General features: G+C 45.4%; 1 protein-coding gene and 1 long non-coding RNA gene across 8 annotated transcripts; one reads left to right on the top strand and one right to left on the bottom strand.

Annotated features, from left to right (window-relative positions):
- Positions 1-338: 338 nt before the first annotated feature.
- Positions 339-17,076, bottom strand: tnnt1 (troponin T type 1 (skeletal, slow)). 7 transcript variants are annotated; one of them, XM_007909841.2, is made up of 16 exons: positions 16,997-17,076; positions 12,401-12,445; positions 12,078-12,091; positions 10,915-10,938; positions 10,179-10,202; positions 9,099-9,125; positions 8,797-8,805; positions 8,446-8,467; positions 8,019-8,079; positions 7,353-7,469; positions 6,226-6,303; positions 5,950-6,063; positions 5,260-5,369; positions 4,827-4,917; positions 3,975-4,015; positions 339-390 (listed from the first exon to the last, which is right to left on the bottom strand). In XM_007909841.2, exons 2-16 carry the CDS (start codon positions 12,430-12,432, stop codon positions 342-344), a joined length of 813 nt encoding a protein of 270 aa, XP_007908032.1. In that variant the 5' UTR covers positions 12,433-12,445; positions 16,997-17,076; the 3' UTR covers positions 339-341. The 7 variants fall into 7 exon arrangements, with proteins under 7 accessions (XP_007908032.1, XP_007908033.1, XP_007908035.1 ...); XM_007909842.2 differs by lacking the exon at positions 3,975-4,015 and adding an exon at positions 2,592-2,632; XM_007909844.2 differs by lacking the exon at positions 9,099-9,125.
- Positions 4,299-8,636, top strand: LOC103189445. Its single transcript, XR_489065.2, has 3 exons — positions 4,299-4,748; positions 6,074-6,161; positions 8,474-8,636. It is a non-coding gene; the product is annotated as an uncharacterized LOC103189445 (long non-coding RNA).
- Positions 17,077-20,098: the final 3,022 nt, after the last annotated feature.

Genomic DNA, 20,098 nt, shown 5'->3' with positions numbered 1-20,098 from the left:
AGCAGGCCTGGAGCCCGCTGAGCGGAGGGAGCACACAGGTTAATAGGGGGTTAGGAGATCACGAAGCGTGCAACTTGTCAGTGGTTTGAAGTGCGCGAGTTGAGCCTCCCTCATCGTAGAAACCACAAAGGAACAGAGAGCACGGAAGGTAAATGCAGTAATTTATTGAAGCTTTCTTCCTAAACAGTGAAGATGGAGGAATGAGAAAAGACTCAGGCAGGAACTCGAATTCACCCGCTGCAAGGAACACACCAAAGCTAGCCACGCAGCAACAGAGATCTACAGCTTTCTCTTCAAATCCAGGCTCCTGTCGGAAGCAGGTGGCTAAATGCTTTTCCTTTTTATTTCCAGCGACCTCCCACCTTGCCTTTTCCTGTTGCTTTCTTACTGCTAGAAAAATCCATTTGAAACATGTTGAGCTTTTTTTTGAATTGAAAGCTGCCAACGTCACAATCAGATCAACAGCAGCGGAATTATAATAATAATACCTACATCTGACACCTCAAAGCGCTTCACAGAATATACTGTGAATTGAATTGACTGTATATTTTGTGGGCAGAATTACTACAATAAAGCGGGTATCAAGCTGGCATTGGAGTGGGCAATGTGCCAAGAAGCCAAACACTAAGTCAATGATTTTCTAACCTCAGCTGTGCCAACGAGGGAGAGGTGGGAGGCGGATTTATTGCAACACCGATGTGCTTCTGCAGAAGATCGAATGAGTCAAACTGCACCTTTGTGCAGTTGGTTTCTAAGGCAATATAGTCACCTTCTTGGCCGGTGGATTAGTGTGTGAGCATTGGAGCTAATGAGCAGAAATGATGAAATCTCTTCAGAAATGTCATCACACTTAATTTGATGTTGATCTCGTTTTGGTTTGGTCCCATTCACATTACGGTTGGCTCTTCGTGACAATGTGCATGTCTCGGGGACAGAATAAATCTTTTAAAGGGCAGCTAAACTTTCAACGTTCCTTTCACTTTTTTTGTGGGGAGTAAAAAAAAGTGTTGCAAAACTTTGGGATTTGGGCTAATTTTAATGATAACCCTTTGGAGAGAAAATGCCTTCCTTTTCTCTGGACTGTGACTCCAGTCCAGAGCACAGAAAGATTGAAGCTTATTTATCACATATCTTAACAGCAATACTTTGTACTGTATGATCAGTACATTGATTTAAATGTCAATTTTTTGAAGCATTCTTCATGCCACAAAGCACTCCGCGCCAGCCTTTCAAACCAAGACATATAACTCTAGTCTCAAGAGATGGTTCTCCATCTTAGGTCAAGTTTAACGTCAAATAATTCAAGCAAACAAACAAAGGCAGGCAATATAATACCAAAGCTTATAGTATTGCAGCCCAAAGGAATAAAACATGCAGTACTTACGCACTCATTCCATCATATACAGGAAAGGTTTAGTCCCACTTCACGCAATGTTACTCAAGAGTATTATTACATACATTAGGATGAGCCCAAAAGAATCCTGTCCCAAATGAGCCAAAGGGTCAAAAGTTACTCTCATGGACGAACTACAAGTTAGATAACCCAGGACTCTTCAAAGAGTTATTTACATTCTTCACAAGGCAAAGTAGTGCATATGATATTGTACTCCTGTAGGCATCGAGACCACATTCAAGAACAAATGGTTCCAGTCGGCTTAGATGTTGGTTTGTCTATCAGAAGGGAGTCAGGAAAGTCCCGGCTTTTGTCCTGTCTCAGCAAGAAAACAACTGTGGGTCAGATCTCTTTGGCTTATTTCAGTTTGCAGCATGGAGAAGATTTGAAAGAATTTATTACTAATAATAAACCTTGCGTTTGATACAGTGCCTTATCACGTCTTTGAGACGCCTCAAAGCACTTCACAGGATATACTGTAAGGTGAATTGACTGTGTATTTAAAGAGCTATTAAGGGGCTGCATTGAATCAGATAACAGAAGGTTATGTTATTAGTTTGAGTCACTGCTTCGGTCACACACTTGCGGTTGGTTATATTTGTTTTCTTATTTCCTCAGGGCTGGTGACAGAAGCTGGTTGTACCAGGCGGGCATGTAGGGATAGAATGATACCGATATGGGAGCTTATCGTATTATAGATTCCTTCAAACACCTTCAAAGAATCTAATTCAGAAGCGATGACCATTTTCTCTACACATTGAGGAGCTAGAAATCAACCCCTAACTTTGCTGTTTGTGCTTGCGACATACTGTTTGTCTCGATAGTTTTCTTTCCTCCTCCTGCTCTATCAACACTGCTACGTTTAAGTAGCACTATCTGCACCAAACTTTTAACCTCCCAGTCCCTGTCCACTGGAACTCTCTCCCTCAAATCCCACCTAAAGCCCTTCCTTCTTGATTGTGCTTACGGACCATAACATACCGAATTAAATAATTCAAGGGCTCAGAAGAAATGGATTTTCTTTTGCAGCTCGTGAGAATATACCATGTTTAGGGCAGGTGGAGTTATTTTGGAATGCCCTCCGCGCCATTCCAAGTTTAGTTGCCCCTTCGAGTCGATAGTAGCTGCCAAACTGCTGGTCAGTGACGGTGGAGGTCGGTGGACAACATTTTACGGAAACAAATTGTGGCATACTCACAATTTCTGGTGCTCGTTGATGCGGTTATGAAGGACGTTGATCTGGAAGCAACACACGTCATCACAAACATCAGCAGGGAGGGTGGAAAGCGATGGACACCTTACCTTGACTCTTCCTGGGCCTCACACATGTCGACATCCATCCTCTTTGCTTGTGGAACGAGTTCCAATGGGAGCGACTCAGACGCCATAGGATAATTGCGCCCACCATTCGGGGCAAGCTTGTTTTGCGTCAGCTGCGATCCGTCTCGTCTCCACAATCATTCCCACATTCATCTCAATTAGTTTGTCCCTAGGAGGTGGTTTTCACTTAAAAGGGAGGGAGGGGGGAGGGGGTGAGGAAGTCACACATGGTCAGCAGACAGGAGGATTTGGAAATATATGACGCTGCCAATCTGGCTGGTTCCTCTTGAAGGACAAACGTATCATTGTGTCATCTCAGAGCCCTGGGATTAATTTCCCAGCTCCAGCCTTTTTTATTCGTCACGGACTGGTTGGACCGGGTGGCCTGTTTCCATGCTGTGCGCTCACCTTAATAAATCTTTGAGCTGATTTCTAGGTACTGTATGTGAAAGAGGTGACTGGCATGTATCGCCATGTGGAAGGGTATGGCAAGCATTGCAATGGAGGAGTGAGTGACATAACAGTCTGACTCACACTCCTGTAGAGATAATCATTGCATTTGATATAGCGCCTTATCATGCCATTGAGTCTTCTCAAAGCGCTTCACAGAATGATGTCAAATGAGGGGATATTTTGGGGGCAGAACACAGTATTGCGCACAGCAGTGTCCCACATACAGTCGTGGGTTAAGTGGCTAACTTATTAGTATTATTTTTGAAGGGATTATTACCCCGGAAAGCGATCCGCCAATCGACTAAGCAACCGGGTTCCTACTTACTGGTAAGTAAGTACTTTGCTCTGTTTACCTACTTAGGTAGGTAACGTCACACCTACATGGGTACAAATCTGCTAAGGCGGCCCATCTGTGATTGCGTTGGCCGTTTGCAAAGTGAAACAACAGATCTAGGAGAGGAGTAGCGGGAATACAAACTCTTCAAGGTGACCCCCGTTCGACAGAAATCTCCCCCACAGACGCTTGCTCTCAGTCATATAATAACACCTGCATTTCATACCTACTGTTACATCTACAACGCAATGCTGCTGGAAACATGGCGTCCTTGTAATTGACTGTATAGCAACTTAGAGCAGTGCATTTTACGTAGGCTCACTTCATACGCTCAGCTTTTACACGTTAACTCTTGGGTTCCTTACTCTGTGCAAAGTAAAGCCATGCGTGGTAGCTAGTCCATGCGTGTATCATGCAGAAGAAGCCTGTTGACGCGCCCGTCAAGACACTTCACGTTACAAACTGCATACTTACTGCTTAGCAAATATCTGAACCCTGTTATGGAGAATTTTAATCTGGGGTGAAACAGAAGGTGTTAGTTCGAAAAGAGAGTTTGAGTAAATCAATCGAGATTAAAACGGAATCCGCTCACGTTTCTGGCAAAAGATAGTCGGTTAAAACCCGCATTACACATCCAGCTACAATAGATAATAATAATCGTTGCATTTGGTACAGTGCCTTATCACGTCTTCAAGACGTCTCAAAGCGCTTTCTGTAAAGTGAATTGACTGTATTTTGCGGTAGAAACATTTATATTAAATAACATTTCCATTTGATACGGGAACCAGTGCTTTGGGATATCCTGCTAACGTGAAAGACGCTATGCAAATGTAAGTTTGTATTGTAGTTTGTATTGTTACTTCAAAAATATATCCAGGTGCTTTTACATGTAGTAGTTGATGATTAGGTAACGCTCCATGGTATTTTGTTTACATCAATGGTTACGTATATTAGACACAAATCTATTATTTAATACATTAAATAGTTACTTTGATTATATCCACGCACCAGATACAGTTAAATAATTTCCCGATCTTGTTATGACCGCAGATGAGTTATTACATTAAGGTGTTTTACAGAAGTACCCCCCGCAAAATGGAGGATTACAGCTACTTTGCTGAGACATTTAGACTCTCTGAAACTCTCGTTAATTTTACGATGCTACCGTTTCCTTTTCAGTACAACTACTCAGAGATGCTGAATGCCCAAACAATACAGAATAACCTGTAGACTGTCCACACGGTAAAGGTAAGGTGAGCAATGAAGGCCTCAAACAGTAAGCACAATTGCTGTGTAATCTAACCCGGGCTTGAATTAATTACCCACCTCATATTTCTGCCGCTTGAATTTATCCATCAGATCAAACTTCTCAGACTCCAACTGGTGCATCCAGTTCCATAATTCCTTCGCTTTTTCTCTACGAATACACATAAATAATAATAGTCCTCGCATTTGATACAGTGCTTAATCACGTCTTCACGGCGTCTCAAAGCGCTTCACAGGATACACTGTAAAGTGAATCGACTGTGCATTTTGCGGGTGAAACGTTCAGAGTTGAAAGAGAAAGAAACTATGGATGTGTAGAAAAATATGCACCGATAATAATAATACTTGAGTTTGATATAGCGCCTTATTACAGTCACTACACTTCAAGGGACATAGTGCAAAGTGAATTGACTGTATATTTTGTGGACCAAAGAGTGACCAATTTTAAGAGGGGGAGAGAGAGAGAAAAACTCCCTCCTCGTTTCCACCTTACTTCAGTTTGTCATCACTGAGATGGTCGATGTTGAGAGCCTTGCGTCTCTCTGCCAGGATCTTCTTCTTCATCTCACGTCCCGTCTGCCTCTTGCCTCGTCTCTGTTCTGCCTGGAGGCCAGAGACAATCAGTCCGTTGACAAACCCTGCGCTTTCTCTTTAAACACGAATCACATCGGATAGAGTACCCATGAGATCAAAACGTCTCAAAGCCATTGACGGGCGATTATTGTCAAGCCTGGTCATTTTAAATTTATCATTTTTAATACAGCTTTACAAAGGGAATTGGATGTGTACTTGAAAAGAAAAAAAATCGCAGGGCTATGGGATAAGTGCGAGTTAGTGGGGCTAGTTGGCAGCTCTTTCAAAGAGCCGGCACAGGCATGATAGGCCGAATGGCCTCCTTCTGTGCTGTAAGATTCTATGATTCTATAATAGCTATGCAGTTGTAGGTGAATGCAGGGGATATTTTGCGCAGAGCAAGCTCCCACAGACAAGACGTAGAGGGGTTTTGGCAAACACAACAGAAGAGACTCAGTTTTAAGGACAGCACCTCAGGCAATCCAGCATTCCCTCAAGTATCAGCCCGGGTCTGAGCTCAAATCCCTCTCGGCCCAGGGTGCTAACTGAGCCAAGCTGACACAACTCAACACGCTCGGCACGCCACGTCTCACAGCAGACCTTACCCTACCTTAGCAAGGTAACCGCCGTAATGAGCTCCCATGTTGGACAGGACTTTCTTCTTCTTAGCATCATCCTCAGCCCGTTTCTTTGCCTCCTCATCCTCCTTACGTGTTCTCTCCTCCTGTTTAAAGGACAGCAAAGAGCAAAAGAGTTGAGGAAAAGCGGGCGGAGGGGGCCATGGAGCGGGGGCGGAGCTCGCTGTGCGGAAGGAGCAGGCAGGTTGGTATCAGATAAAAGACAGGACAGCGCAACAACTGACCATCACAACTAATTCAGCACTCACTAGTAACTTTGTCTGACGTTCCCGCTCCTTTTCCGCACGTTCTCGCTGCTGATCCGAGCGCTCTGACCTTCGGCGTTCCTGCAAGTAAGGTGAGGCGTTGGTGTGAAGAGCGTTGGCCCGTATAACCACAAGCTGCCTGCCTCGTTTTCAACGCTTCAAGATTAGTTTTACAGGCGATCTGGAAGCGTGATTTTCAAGACTGAAGTGGAGACGTATTTGTCAGCTCAGGGTATCGAGGGATATGGGGTAAGGGCGGATAATTGGAGTTGAGGTACAGATCAGCCATGATCTTCTGGAATGAAGGAACGGGCTCAAAGGGCTGAATGGTCTCCTCATCACGTCGTTTAGACACGTCTCAAAGCGTTTCACAGAATATATTGCAAAGTGGATTAACAGCAACATCAACAACTTGGGTTTATATAGTGCCCTCCACGCCGGACGGCGTCTCAGAGCGCTTCACAGCAACGGATCCCGGGACCGAGCCAGGGGCGGGGGGGGGAGTGGGAGTGGGAAGGTGACCAAAGGCGCGGTCTAAAAGAATGACTTCAGCAGAGACCTGAAAATAGGAAGGGAGGGGGTGAGGCGAAGGGAGTGAGGAAGGGAGTTCCAGAGCCTCGGGGCGTAGTGGCTGAAGGCACGGCCGCCGAGGGTGGAGCGGAGGACTTGGGGGACGAGGAGGAGGAGGCCAGACCCGGAGGGACAAAGGCAACGGGTCCTGTGCTGAGGAGAGAGGAGGTCAGAGAGGTTGGGGGGGTGCAGAGGAGCGCAGGGACTTGAATACAAGGGTGAGGATCTTGAAATGGATCCTCTCTGGGATAGGGAGGTAGTGCAGTCTGGCCAGGACTGGGGGGGAATCGGGGAGCGGAGTTTTGTGCGGATTCACTGTGTATTTTGTGGGTGGAATGCACAGCAGCATCCAATTACGCACAGCAGAGTCCCACAAACAGTCGTGGATTGAGTGAGCTGCCAATCGACTAACAGCCGGGTGTCCTACTTACTGCTAGGTAAACAGAGGCGTGTGTGGGGAGTAAGGAAACTTGCCTAAGGTTTCACCCTGCCGGGAATCAGAATGAAAGGACGTGTTACCAGGTTCCCTTCAGGTTAGAGTTAAATGTCTAAGTGCTCACAATTCTGTCTTTAAGCCCGATCAGTTCGTCTTCTTCTTTCTTCCGCTGCTCAAAGTGAGCGTCGATCAGAGTCTGGAGTTCCAAGAGGTCTTTCTCCATGCGCTTCCTGTGGATATCCTGCCGAGGGCGAGCAACAACAGCAACAACTTGTGTTTATATAGGGTCCTATATGTGGGGTGGCGTCTCGGAGCGCTTAATACACACAGCGCAATGATCCACAAACCAATCGACTCACAAATCAATGGAGGAAACATTATTAGAAAAACAATATATCGCCCTTGAAGCGGGGTTTTGTGCTGGAGGGTTTCACAGTGACGGAGTCTAACCAGCCGGGTGGGGGGGAGAGGGAGGCGATCGTAAGCACGATCAAAAAGGAAGGTCTTTAGACGGGATTTGAAAGTGGGGAGGAAGGGACCTAGAGCATCCTGGCAAAGTATCCTATTCTATGTTCAGCGCTGTCTAATGGTAGAGTATGTGTGCGCAGACTGGTGATGCTTTCTACAGTCAAGTAGCCTGTCGATACTGCCAAGGCAGGGAACATCATTTCAGCAAGAGGAGTCTGAAGACGAGGAGCAGAGAATCAAATGCCAATGGGGAGATAATTAGGGGAGAAAAATTGGACACACACTAAAAGTAAAAAAAAAGGAAACACTTGCAAAGACTTACATCGAAATCAACCCTATCCCCTTCAGGGATTTTGGGTCCAGAGAGCTGGGGAACAACAAGCCTGCAATAGAGACAATTAGACAAGGCGGTTGGTCAATTTACTGTTCCTGCCCTACATTGTGTGTGTGTGTATATGTGTGTGGTGTGTATGTGTGGTGTGTATGTGTGGTGTGTGTGCGCGGGCACGTGCAAGAGGTCCTAATATTATGGGTATACTCCCTCCGAGTTGAGTTCACGAAAGTCTCCATCTCACAAAAGGAGATCTCACTAAACACATTCAGTGCGTGGGACTTCAATATTATCAAGCGTGTGACATTATTGTATGGTGCTCTGAAGGAGAAAGGTATTGAAGTATGTTGTAAAAGGTGAGCTCCAATTTGTGGGTCTCTCTCTCGGGAACATTCTCGTCCAAGTTCAAACTCCTTACTTTGGCTTTGGCCTCTCCTCTTCTGCAGAAAAAGAGACAAAGAAACATTAGCTTCTCTAAGAGATTGCACCAAGATAGAATCTGTAAGACTATGGCATCTTGCATACTACAGCTCCTTCAGGTAGGATCATGTCTATTCTATTTGGTCTTCTAATAATAATCCTGACATTTGGTACAGTGCCTTATCACGTCTTCGAGACGTCTCAAAGCGCTTCACAGGATGTACTGTAAAGTAAATTGACTGTATATTTTGTGGGTGAAATGCAGCAGCCAATTGCGCACAGCAGTGTCCCCACAAACAGTCGTGGGCATAGCACAAGGATTTGCTTGTGATGTGTTGGTGGAACTTACCTTGTGGTACTGCCGCGGAGTGCCAAGAGTGGTCAAGAAAGAAAGGAGGGAGAAACAGGGACAAGTTAGGAGAAATAAGAAAGAGTGGAAGTAATTAATGTGTAATTCCGAGTTTAATGACTTTCTGTTATGTTTGCCTTCAGTTAATTGGAATTATATTCCAAGGTGTTCTGACAAGGTATTTACTGAACACATAAGTGTTAGTGTGTTTCAGTGACATGAGATGATAAAGCTGCTTCACGGGCTGACTTGCCCGGCTAAGTGTAAGAAGATTAACAGCGATGGGTATTTCCCTTTGTTACCTTCTTCCTCCTGAGCCTCCGGTTCCTCTGTGTTATATGGGAATGAGCAGCAAGGGAAAGCAGCAAGCGGGAAGCATTGAAAAAAAATTAAAAGAAACAGAAAGATCACTTACACAATCATATACTCCTACAGCACAGAAGGAGGTCATTCGGCCCATTGTGCCTGTGCCAGAGCTATCCAATTAGTCCCACTCCCCCACCCCGCTCTTTCCCCAAAGCCTTGCAAATTTTTTTTTTCTTTTCAAGCAAATATCCAATTCCCTTTTGAAAGTTATTATTGAATCTGCTTCCACCACCCTTTCAGGCGTCTGCGTTCCCGATCGTAAGAACTCGCTGCGTAAAGAAAAAAAGAAAAAAAAAATTCTCCGCGACTCCCCTCTGGTTCTCTTGCCAATTATTTTAAACCTGCGTCCTCTGGTTACCGGCCCTTCTCGCCAGTGGAAATAGTTTCTCCTTACTCACTCTATCAAACCCCCCCCCATCGTTTTGAACACTTCTATTAAATCTCCCCTCACCCTCTCTGCTCTAAGGAGAAAAATTCCAGCTTTCTCTCGTCTCTCCACATAACTGAAATCCCTCATCCCTCATGGGAGTCGACTTCAATAAATAGAATTCACCAGATCTGTTAGGACAACAACTAATCACAGCCATCTGTAACGATTATAGTTTTGCAAACGTTTAGCTTTTAGATAAAGGTTAACAAAAGGCGCCCTCCAATAATGCATTACAGTCAACTCCCCACCCCCCACCCCCCACCCCTCCCCACCCCACACAACCCTCCTTTTGCTGGTGTTAACAATGTGGCCCATCTAACCACAAGTTGCTTGCCTCATTCCAACAACAAGATTAGTTTCACAGGACATCGAAATCGCATGCTCATCATATCGCAAGATCACAATTAATGAAGAGGCCCCTTCGGTTCATTTAATAATAATAATAATAATAATAATAATAACCCTTGCATTTGATACAGCGCCTTATCACGTCGTTGAGACGTCTCAAAAGCGCTTCACAGGATCCCACTGTAAAGTGAATTGACTGAGTGTGGCACTTGGAGTGAGAGAGCATTTTTTCACCTACCTTCTACCTCCTGCTGCTCGACTTCTGATGGACAGGAGGGAAGACGGGCACAGGCACAATGTCATGGGCAGGAAAGAGCATTGAAAGAAACAGTTAGGCCAAATAAATAGCAATAACAATAATCCTTGCCTTTCATATAGCGCCTCATCATATCGTCTAGACTTCTCAAAGCCCCTCACAGGATGTACTGTGAAGTGGATTGACTGTGTATTTCGTGGGCGGAACGCAGCAGCCAATTGCGCACAGCAGCGTCACACAAACCGCCGTGGATTGAGTGGACCGCATTTTATTTGGGGCAACTGTTGGCCAGAGCACCAGGAGAGAGAGAGAGAGAGAGAGAGAGAAACTCCCTTCTCTTGTCGGGAAGCACCATGGGATCTTTAACGTCCGCCCGAACAGGCAGACGGGATCTTGGTTTATGTCTCATCCGAAGTACAGCCCTCTGACGGTGCAACAACTCCCCCCCACCCCAGAGCTGTACTTGTGCGTCAGCTTAGACTATGCGATTCCAAGTCCTGACGTTGGGGCTTGAACCCAGAACCTTCTGACTCAGAGGCGAGAGTGCTACTGACTGAGCCAGGCTGACATGAGCAGTTAGCAATCCATTCATTGACTGGCATTGACTAGCACTAACCAGCAAGCCCTGCGGTGACTGACACTTAACCAGCGCTTCGATTGTTTGCGAGTAATGGATAAAATGGTTACGCAGCGGCAAAGCAAGAGAGGAACATCTCACCTTCCTGGCCATACTCCTGTTCCTCTTCACGGGCAAAGCAAGCACGGGATGGAAGAGAGACTTGGTTAGAGGCAGCGATTGCAATGTAAAGAATGTACATCAGCTGAAACGGCAGCGTTAGGGGCACTAAAGTACTAAGAGCAGAGAGAGTGTAAAATGACAGAGATAGACACACCGTCACATAGATCATATGTATATTCTTTTTGGTCAGCCGGGTGTCTTGACACACATACGCACGGAAACCCATTGCTTAAGAGTCTCCAAACCGAGCTGAGAATTCCATGCAACCCACGAGGAAATCCCAAATAGATTGATGGAATGGAATGTGCGCTCTCTCTCTCTCTCTCTCTCTCCCCACCCAGCCCGAACCCCCGCCCCCCACCCCCCACCCCCCGGAGGGATGCACCCTGCTTACCCAATTTCAGAAAGTATTAGGCGCAGTTTCGCAAGAGCCAAGGCTTGGGTGGGGGGAGCCCAGAATGTGCGTTGGGGTAACTGCTGGAGTCTAACAAACTAAAAGTCCGTACACATACACAGCGACTGACAGACAGAGAAGACTGGCCATAATCTGCAGCACCAACATCCCAGTGAGTTATAACAAGTCATTTAGCAAGCTTTAGGTACTTATCTTAAAGTGCTTCACAAAGATGGAATGGTTGCCCAAGCAAGATGGGCAATAGGGAGATAAGAAGGATTTGGATAGGAAGTAAATCAATAGATTTTCTATCACCCGTGTTGGCCTAACCAAGGTAACACGAGAGGAGCAAAGCCTCTGTACTACATACCTTCCTCTGTGACAGCAAACAGGAGCTTAGTTATACACCAAGAAGAGCCTTACAGCACAGCCAATCTTTGGATGTATCCGCGCGTCTTATTTCAACACTTCAGCAATGAATAAGATCAGCGAATCCCCTTAGAATGACGACACTGAATGAACACTCATGCAACACATTCACAGGTTAATGCTAAACTCTTAATCTTTGACACTGTAAAGTCTCGAATTTCAGTGAAAGAATAAATCTTGGCGAATGGTCGGGTAGAATGTTAATATACGTCAATCAATAATTTCTCCCAATCTCTCCCGATGCACTTGACACACATATAGGATATGACATAACACAACATAATGTATAGGGACTCCCAAGCCATTAAATGAGGCTTACCTTCCTGTTGCTCTCTGGCAGGAGAAAATGAAAAGGTGATTAGTAATCAAACAACGACAACGTGCCAAAATACATTGCTCAACGAGGAAGGTTTTAGTCAATTTTAAACAGAAAAATCTTCTTGTGCTTAGATACTGAAAATGTTTTAAAATGAAAATAGTAAATGAATAATAATATCATCCTTTTGCCCAGCCCGGGAATCGAACCCAGGTCCTCCTCACTTGCGAGGTGGGTGCCCTCACCACGACGCTACAGGACTCCGGGTGTCAGTGTAAGTCAGTGCTGGTGTTTCCGTGAGTGTAAAGGAAAGGCTGGACACTTACTCATAATCACCAACTTCCTCGGTGTCGGACATGTTGGCGATTTACCTGGAATCAGAGGACAGCAAAACAGCCATTAATAACACCTTACGCGTTTCTCTTTGATCATCTAGGGTGGATTTTATTATTATTATTATTTAGAGAAACAGCCAGAATCAGGGAACGGCTGACAATTCGTGTGTTGAATGGGGTGAACCCCAGGACAGTGGTGCAGAGCGATATTCAAGGTGTCCACAAAAGTCCTGTTACCCTCTGTTTTTACTCCCCTGACAATGAATTTACACTTTCTGTTGCAGAGGAGGAGTCGAGCGTAACGATGTCCGATACCGGCAACTTCCTCCTCACTCGTTCGATCCCTGTTAGGGAAGATTTGGCACAGAACACGGCGACGGATGCCATGAAAATGAAGGCGCTCGCACACGACGCACGAGCGCACCCACGCACACCGATCCTCTAAATACAGTGAATCACTTTTTATTGAATACGATTGAGTCCTTCTAAGTGCAGTTATCATCATTCTTTCACATTCGTTAGGCCTGTCATTGTACTGTAGAAAAAAAAGAACATGGGGGGGCGCGGAGGGGGGGTAACAGAACGTTGTGAACACCCAGTGCAGAGGATCAGTCAGGTACATAGTGTGTCTATTACCGTGGCCATATATCTATCATCCAACCATACGGCTCCCATGCCTTCCCATTTGTACAGCGCAATTCTCCCTTCTCGTCCAGCAAGGACCACGCTGACCCCACGTTAATGCCACTGAACATGCCAGCGATACCCAGCACATCACGACTGTACCAACCCACAGGGCATCAGAGACTGGACACCATTTGTCACTGCGAGAGTTCGAGATAGCTTTGTGACTTCAACGTGAATGCTTGACAGGTTACGTTACTGAACAATGAGCCAGTATTTCATCTAAAGTCAGGTTACATTACAGAGCTTTGGGTTTATTTTCATCCCTCCCAACGGCCGAGTGACCGTGAACTAACTCCCCAACACAGGAGCAGTACCTTTAAAGGCATTCTAAAGAGACTTTTAATCAACATCTCATTGACAGCTGGGCATTTTCCAGCTACTATCAGGTTCCTAGCCCAGAGGAACACAATACTAATGTGGCTGGAATCGGCTGACATAATCCTTTTCCTCTCGTCCACATTTGGTCAGCTGGCCCACGGAAATACAATAGGGAATACAAAAGGTCTTCTGTTACAATACTCCCTGTGGGATCCGGGCTATTCTGAGGCATTGGCGTGGTTTGCTATGAGCGGCATAATCTGGCAGGAATGCGACTGAAATGCTTTCTGAGTTAACAGCGAACACATGCGGCTGAAGTTTAAAGGTCGGTTTGCAACCTTGCCGCTTTTGTGCTGTTGTGGATGAAGACACAGCGACTGCAGTCCTTGCGACAAACTAGTGGAGTTTGTTCTGGTGCCCGTATTGCAAGGGGGTCCTATCGTGCGTAGTGGTTAGAGCACTCGCCTGGTAAGCCTCAGGGGTTGGTTTTTATTCCCAGACAGAGTGAAATGAAACCTTAGGCAAGTTTCCTTACTCCGCACACGCAGTAAGTAGGAACCCTACTTGTTGGTTGATTGGCGGATCGCTTTCCGGGGGGGGTTGGGGTGGGGGGGTAATAATTCCTACAAATTTTTTAAAATTCATTGGTCACTCAATCCCACGACTGTTTGCGGGGCCGCTGCTGTGCGCGATTGGTTGCCGAATTTCGCCCACAGAATACACAATCGTTTCACTTCGCAGTGTGTCCTGCGAAGCGCTTTGAGACGTCTCAAACACGCGTTAAGGCGTTACATCAAATACAAGGATTGTTATTATCAAAGGTAGCAACCCGTTTGTTAGTTGATTGGCGAATCCTTCCAGAAAACACCTCTCCTAATATTGCCGGGGAAATGTCAAACCACCCGACTGCTAACTGTGCTCCAGTCACTAACTCAATCCAACTATTATTAGTGTTCTAGTTAACGTTACTGTAGGTTAATGGGACTGTCTAGTTAGACTCTGTCCAGCAGTGCTTGCTCTCACTTTCTAATCTCCTTACAGTAACACTCCACCCAACGAACCTTCCCTCAATCCCTCCGCCTTGCCCCCTCCCTCCCCACCTTCAATTCCTGCCTTTTGATCGTGCTTACGGTCACCTCCCCACTCCCTCTCCCCCCCCTCCCCCCCCCCGGCTCGGGGTCAGACCCCACGTAAAGGGCGCTATATGAATGCAAGTTGTTCTTGTTATCTATCAGAGCTGCGTCAACTTAAAATTGCTTTGCAGTTCCTACAGAAGCTCCTTCCTGACCCAAATTTAAGTCACTGACAGTGTGGAATTCCTCAGGAGTGAGTGATTTATCACTGCGCAGTCGAAAATTAATGACCGCTCCCTTTTCGTTCATAAAATGGTCCGCATTGGACTCACCCGCCCTGAGGTGTGATCATCTGTGAATCGCAGTCCCCTTGGGACCTTGGTTTGAATGCCTCGTCCCAACGAGTCTCGAACCTACAATCTTCTAACCCGCAGACAACAGCTGGGGGGGGGGGGGGGGGGTGGGGGGGAGGAGGTGTAATAATAATCCTTGCATTTCATACAGCGCCTTACCACGTCCTTGAGGCGTCTCAAAGGGCTTCACAGAATATATTGTGAAATGGATTCATTGTTTTATAGGTGGTACTTGAAGATCTTTCATTGGGGGGGGGGGGTGTGTGGGGGGGTGTGGGCACTTTAGAGACAGGAGGAACGAGTGCTGACCCTACAGATCGATCTTCTTCTGTGAGATAATTCAGCCTTGGGGACAGACACAGCACAGGTGATGCCAGTGACACATCTATGGAGACATGTAAAACATTGGTCTATTAATGACAGGACGACACGCGCCTTAAAAATGCAAGGCTGCTTCTCGTGGCGGCAAATAGTAAAATATTTTAGGCACTTAAAACTGCAGCGCGCTGTTGTAAACACTGGATTTTATGTTTGATTAACGATCTTATAAACTAACAGCAACAAGCTGCTTAAAGGGCTCTAACTATTTACGCAGTACAGCGAGGAATGGTATTGATCACACGTACCTGACTGCCCAAGACTCTTTCTTCCTTGTCGGATGAACTTTGAAGAAGAAATCTGAAAGCGCGTGACCCAGACTTGGGAATGCCAATCCAAATGGATTTAATAATAATAATCCTCGCATTTGATACAGCGCCTTATCACGTCTTCGAGACGTCTCAAAGCGCTTCACAGGATAGACTGCAAAGTGAAATGGCTGCGTATTTTGTGGGCGAAATACATTTATTTAACAGCAGATTCCGTAAGCCTCATCCCACAGCTTCACAAATTCAGACCTGCATATGTGAATGTTTCTATTCCCCGGGCACACCAAGGATCATTGGGCATTCAGCTCCAATTTGCCCTGCCTTGCCAGCAGTTTTGTTCAGAAGTCAGTCTCTGGGAACCGCCATTTCTAGACGGACACCTCTTCGTCAAACAACTACCAGAGATGTAAATGTGGTGGAAATCCGGAACTCTTTCCCCCCCCCCCCCACACAAAAAAAATTAAAATTTTCAAGACTGAAGTGGATAGATGTTTGTTAGACAAGGGCGGATAATTGGAGTTAAGGTACAGATCAGCCAAGATCTTAGAGAATGGCGGAATAGGCTCGAGGGGCTGAATTGCCTCCTGTTCCAATATTCCTAGCGTCTGCACCATTATCTATTTATGGCAAGACTGCATAGTTTCATGCAAATACCGATTTAATGATATTCATTGAGACAAAAAAACACACAGATCAAACCGCAAACTTCCTCGTTACTTTCCCACTACCATCTCAAGAGTCTGTGGTGAATGCAGTATTTAACCCAAATACGAAACTACCGATTCTCAACCCGAACTTAGCAACGTCACACGATCATTTGAACGACTCTGTCCAGTGGTACGGCGATTGCTTTCCCAGTTGTGCAACGCGCACTCACACTCTCGTACGTGAAGGTTCACTCACTCGCTTGCGTGACCCAATCATGGAAATGTAATATACAAAACAGGGCTGTTTCTCAGGTTACACGCACAGATCACATTTATTCTAATAATGTAATATAATAATATAATAAAAAACGTTTAGACGCACAGTCAGAAACTTAGGGGGTTAAAAACCCTCTCCTGTGAAGCACGCAGGTGAGAACGGAATCGGGTTCAGGTGCAATGCTCCTAACCGCACTGCCTAGCCTCTTCATTCATGAAGAGCGATCACTCAAAGGAGTTACGGTAAGGAGCTCAGCACCTGTACAACTGTACCCCAATGGAATCCACCACTGTTAGAGATCTGAAATTTCTCCTCGTCTCAGTCTTAAGACGATTGGCTTCAATTGTAAGATTGAGCAGAATCTCAGAAACTCTAGTCTTGATTTGGTCGCCGTCTTTCGCCTGTTCTTAACCCAAAAATGCCAGCTTTCAAATGAAGACTGGATCTAAGAATTTTCCAAATTTACCCAACTTCAATTTTTAAATCTGAAGACGGTAGTTGCTGGAAGGCTACACAGTGAAGGTTTTTAAGCCGCAGGCGATTAAAGAAAGCAGTAGCGACAGAAGGCAAAATGATTGCTCTTACCTCAAAGAGGGAGAGATGTGGATCACTCCTGTGTCAATCAGAGAGTGAGGAGATAAAGGAAGACGCAGCATTAACTAGCCGGGAAACTCGATCCTCTCTTTATTTGGCCGCCTCCCGCCCCCCGAGGAAAATGAGGGAAGACTCTTTAAATAGCATTGCAATTTACTGAAGAGTAATTTATGTTGAGAGTCAAAGAGAAAACTGTCAAAATATACCACCGAGAAATATACCTCTTGAGAATTCCCAAGAGGTTGCAATGGAATCCGTGGACTTTATTTCCCTCTACTTTCCCACTCCAAAGAACTTGTTTCAGTTAGCATCTTCACCCATAAAATATACATTCAATTCACTTTACAGTATTTCTGTGAAGCGCTTGGAGACGTCTCCTCCAGTCTCTGAAGTGCCCCCCTTATCAAATGCAAAGATTATTATCATCTGCTTTAGCTGTCTGTCTGGTAAACCTCAAACCACTGTCCTGCTCCTCAGCAAGAAAGATATAGCGAAAGAGAAAAGCAGTGTACAGAGGAAGCCCAGAAGAAACAGCATTTGTATATACAACTTGCATGGGTACAAGTGGTTTTACATTGCATAGCAAAGCGATAAGTCAACAAGCAAGATGGGAAATGGGAAGGGGAGGCAGAGATGTTGAAGATGGTGACTGAAGGCCCAAAGAGGTTGAATTTTAGGAGGGTTTTGAAGGCAGAGAGAGTAAGAGCGCGCGCAACGAAGAGGGATTTTAGGGAGAGAGTTCCAAAGAGTGTATATATATCGGTTACTGGAAGATAAGGGACTGATGGGCGATGCAGGTATCGAGGGATGTACAGGGGACACAAGTTTGAAGAGCGGATGGTGCGATGGGTGTGTGGGACTGGAGCCGATTGCAGGAGAGAGGCAACTTTGTGTGTGCGCAGCAAGCAACAGACCAAAAGTTCAGACTGCAGTACATGTATATCGATGTCAGTTTAATTTCTACACTGATATATTTGGCGGAGCCCTGGGTTCTATTCCCAGGTGGGGCGAAACCTTAGGCGAGTTACTAACTCCACACACCTCTGTTGACCTAGCAGTTAAGTAGGAACCAGGTTGTTATTCGATTAGCGGACTAAATAAATAAAAATTTGGTCACTCAATCCACGACTGTTTGTGCTGCTGTGTGCAATTTGCTGCCACGTTTTGCCCACAAAATACAATCAATTCACTTTACAGTATATTCTGTGAAGCGCTTTGAGACGTCTCAATGACATGATAAGGCGCTGGATCAAAGGCAAAGGATTATTATTAATTTAAGATGTCTTCAGTCTCATCCTCCCTGAGAGCTCACAAGGTCTGACGACAAGATGGCAATCTGATAGAAGTGACAGGAATTTAACGTTTACACACAACAGTACTTGGGTTACCCTCAGCTGACATAGTCTTCTTCGTAGACAGCTGTGCAACTCACTCAATCAGCACCTGCCTAACTCTCATTGCACAGAGCTGGCAACACGAACATATCTGTATCATCCCTCTGCAAACATTCACCCAGGATTAACACAACCCTGATCTTTGAGGACAACAAGACAGGACATTGGGGCTCAGTCAACAAGTTCTAATCACTGAACCACAGAGACAGGATGGGATGGTGCCTCTATCTGAAGGGAAACAGGTGAGTGTTCCTGAACAGGTGAGTATCAGACAGACAGACTGAGTCATCATTGGAACACGATATGAAATGTATTCTTGTTGTTGATATACTGTGTCTCAGAATCCTGTGGAGTACAAAGCTCACAGGGATGGAACAATGAGATAAAATCGCAGCAAAAATAAATATCTAATAAGAATAATAATCCTTGCATTTGATCTAGCGCCTTATCACATCTTCATGATGTCCCAAAGAGCTTCAGAATACACTGTAAAGTAAATTGGCTGTATATTTAGTGGGCGAAACGCAGCAGCCAATTGGGCATAAGTGTTTGTGTCCCACAAACAGTCGTGGATTGAGTGACCACATTATTATTATGCGATTTTTTAAAAGTGATTATCACCCCGGTGTGTGTGTGTGTGTGGAGTAAGGAAACTTTCCTAACATTCCTCCCTGCCCGGGAATCGAACACGGGTCCTCTTACTTACGAGGTGAGTGCTCTAACCAATGAAGCTACAGGCCTCCCTCCACCTGTTGAAGAATAAGGCCAGTTTAGTTCTTGGTTATAGTAGTCTGTGCTGGTGTTTTCTCTCTACATGAACTATCTCATCTAATTCTCCTTCTCGCCCCCCTGACCCTCTAATAATCCTCCTCTCCGAACATCAATCTCCAGCTGCAGTGATCCTAGCCCCCAGTACTTCATTTTACTCTGGGAACATTAATCCCACCCCCGGCCCCAATTAAAAATAGAAGCAGCTTTAAAAGGCTTCAACTTTGCTGCTTAGTTAATACAATAAGGTTTTATTTTTGGCAACTGAGTCTATCAAAGACAGCTGCAGGATATTTTGATGCAGAGGCACCTAATGGATTAATACGAGACAAAGGCTTGTAAAGCTCGCCCGTAAGATACAACACAATATAATGGAGGATGAAGAATGTTAAGGGCTGCCTGGCAAGAAATGCCGGCAATCTAAATACTTGAGACTTGACACACACGAGAATATATAAACGTTTACAAATCACGGCCTGGTTTCAAAAAGTTTTGCGCTAAACACTGTGCATTTATATAGGTGACTGAGTGACCAAAATTATAATTATTATTTTTTTTGAAGTAATTATTACCCCCCGGAAAAGTGATCCACTAATCAACTAACCACCGGGTTCCTACTTACTGCTGGGTAAACAGAGGCGTGTGGAGCAAGGAAACTTGCCCAACTTTTTTTTTTACCCTGCCAGGGAATCGAACCCAGGTCCTCTCGCTTGCAAGGCAACTGCTCTAACCACTGAGCCACAGGACTCCCCAGATCTGTACTGTACTGAGTAGTGTATAAATACGGGCAGTAGCACTTGAGCCCTGGTCGTGGCACTGAAGGAGAGCCACAGTACTGCTGTGTGCCCTGTTAGTGGTACTGCAAGCGTGAGGACTGCAGCACAACCCTATGACTATTGGTGGCATTGCGTGCGCAAAGGCTGCAGTGCCA

This window comes from Callorhinchus milii, unplaced genomic scaffold (assembly GCF_018977255.1).
Source record: "Callorhinchus milii isolate IMCB2004 unplaced genomic scaffold, IMCB_Cmil_1.0 Scaffold31, whole genome shotgun sequence".
NCBI lineage: Eukaryota > Metazoa > Chordata > Chondrichthyes > Chimaeriformes > Callorhinchidae > Callorhinchus > Callorhinchus milii.
The sequence above is the reverse complement of the archived record's forward strand: the minus strand, read 5'-3'. Positions and strand labels throughout refer to the sequence as shown.

What these genes read in the sequence shown, in the direction of transcription:
- tnnt1 (XM_007909841.2), bottom strand. Translation starts at nt 12,432, where the DNA reads ATGTCCGACACCGAGGAAGTTGGTGATTATGA. An exon ending in CTCAGTGATGACAAACTGAA is followed by an intron (nt 4,918 to 5,259) that starts GTAAGGTGGAAA and finishes GTGTATTCGTAG; the next exon opens with AGAAAAAGCGAAGGAATTAT. An exon ending in GTTCAGATATTTGCTAAGCA is followed by an intron (nt 391 to 3,974) that starts GTAAGTATGCAG and finishes GGATTTTTCTAG; the next exon opens with CAGTAAGAAAGCAACAGGAA.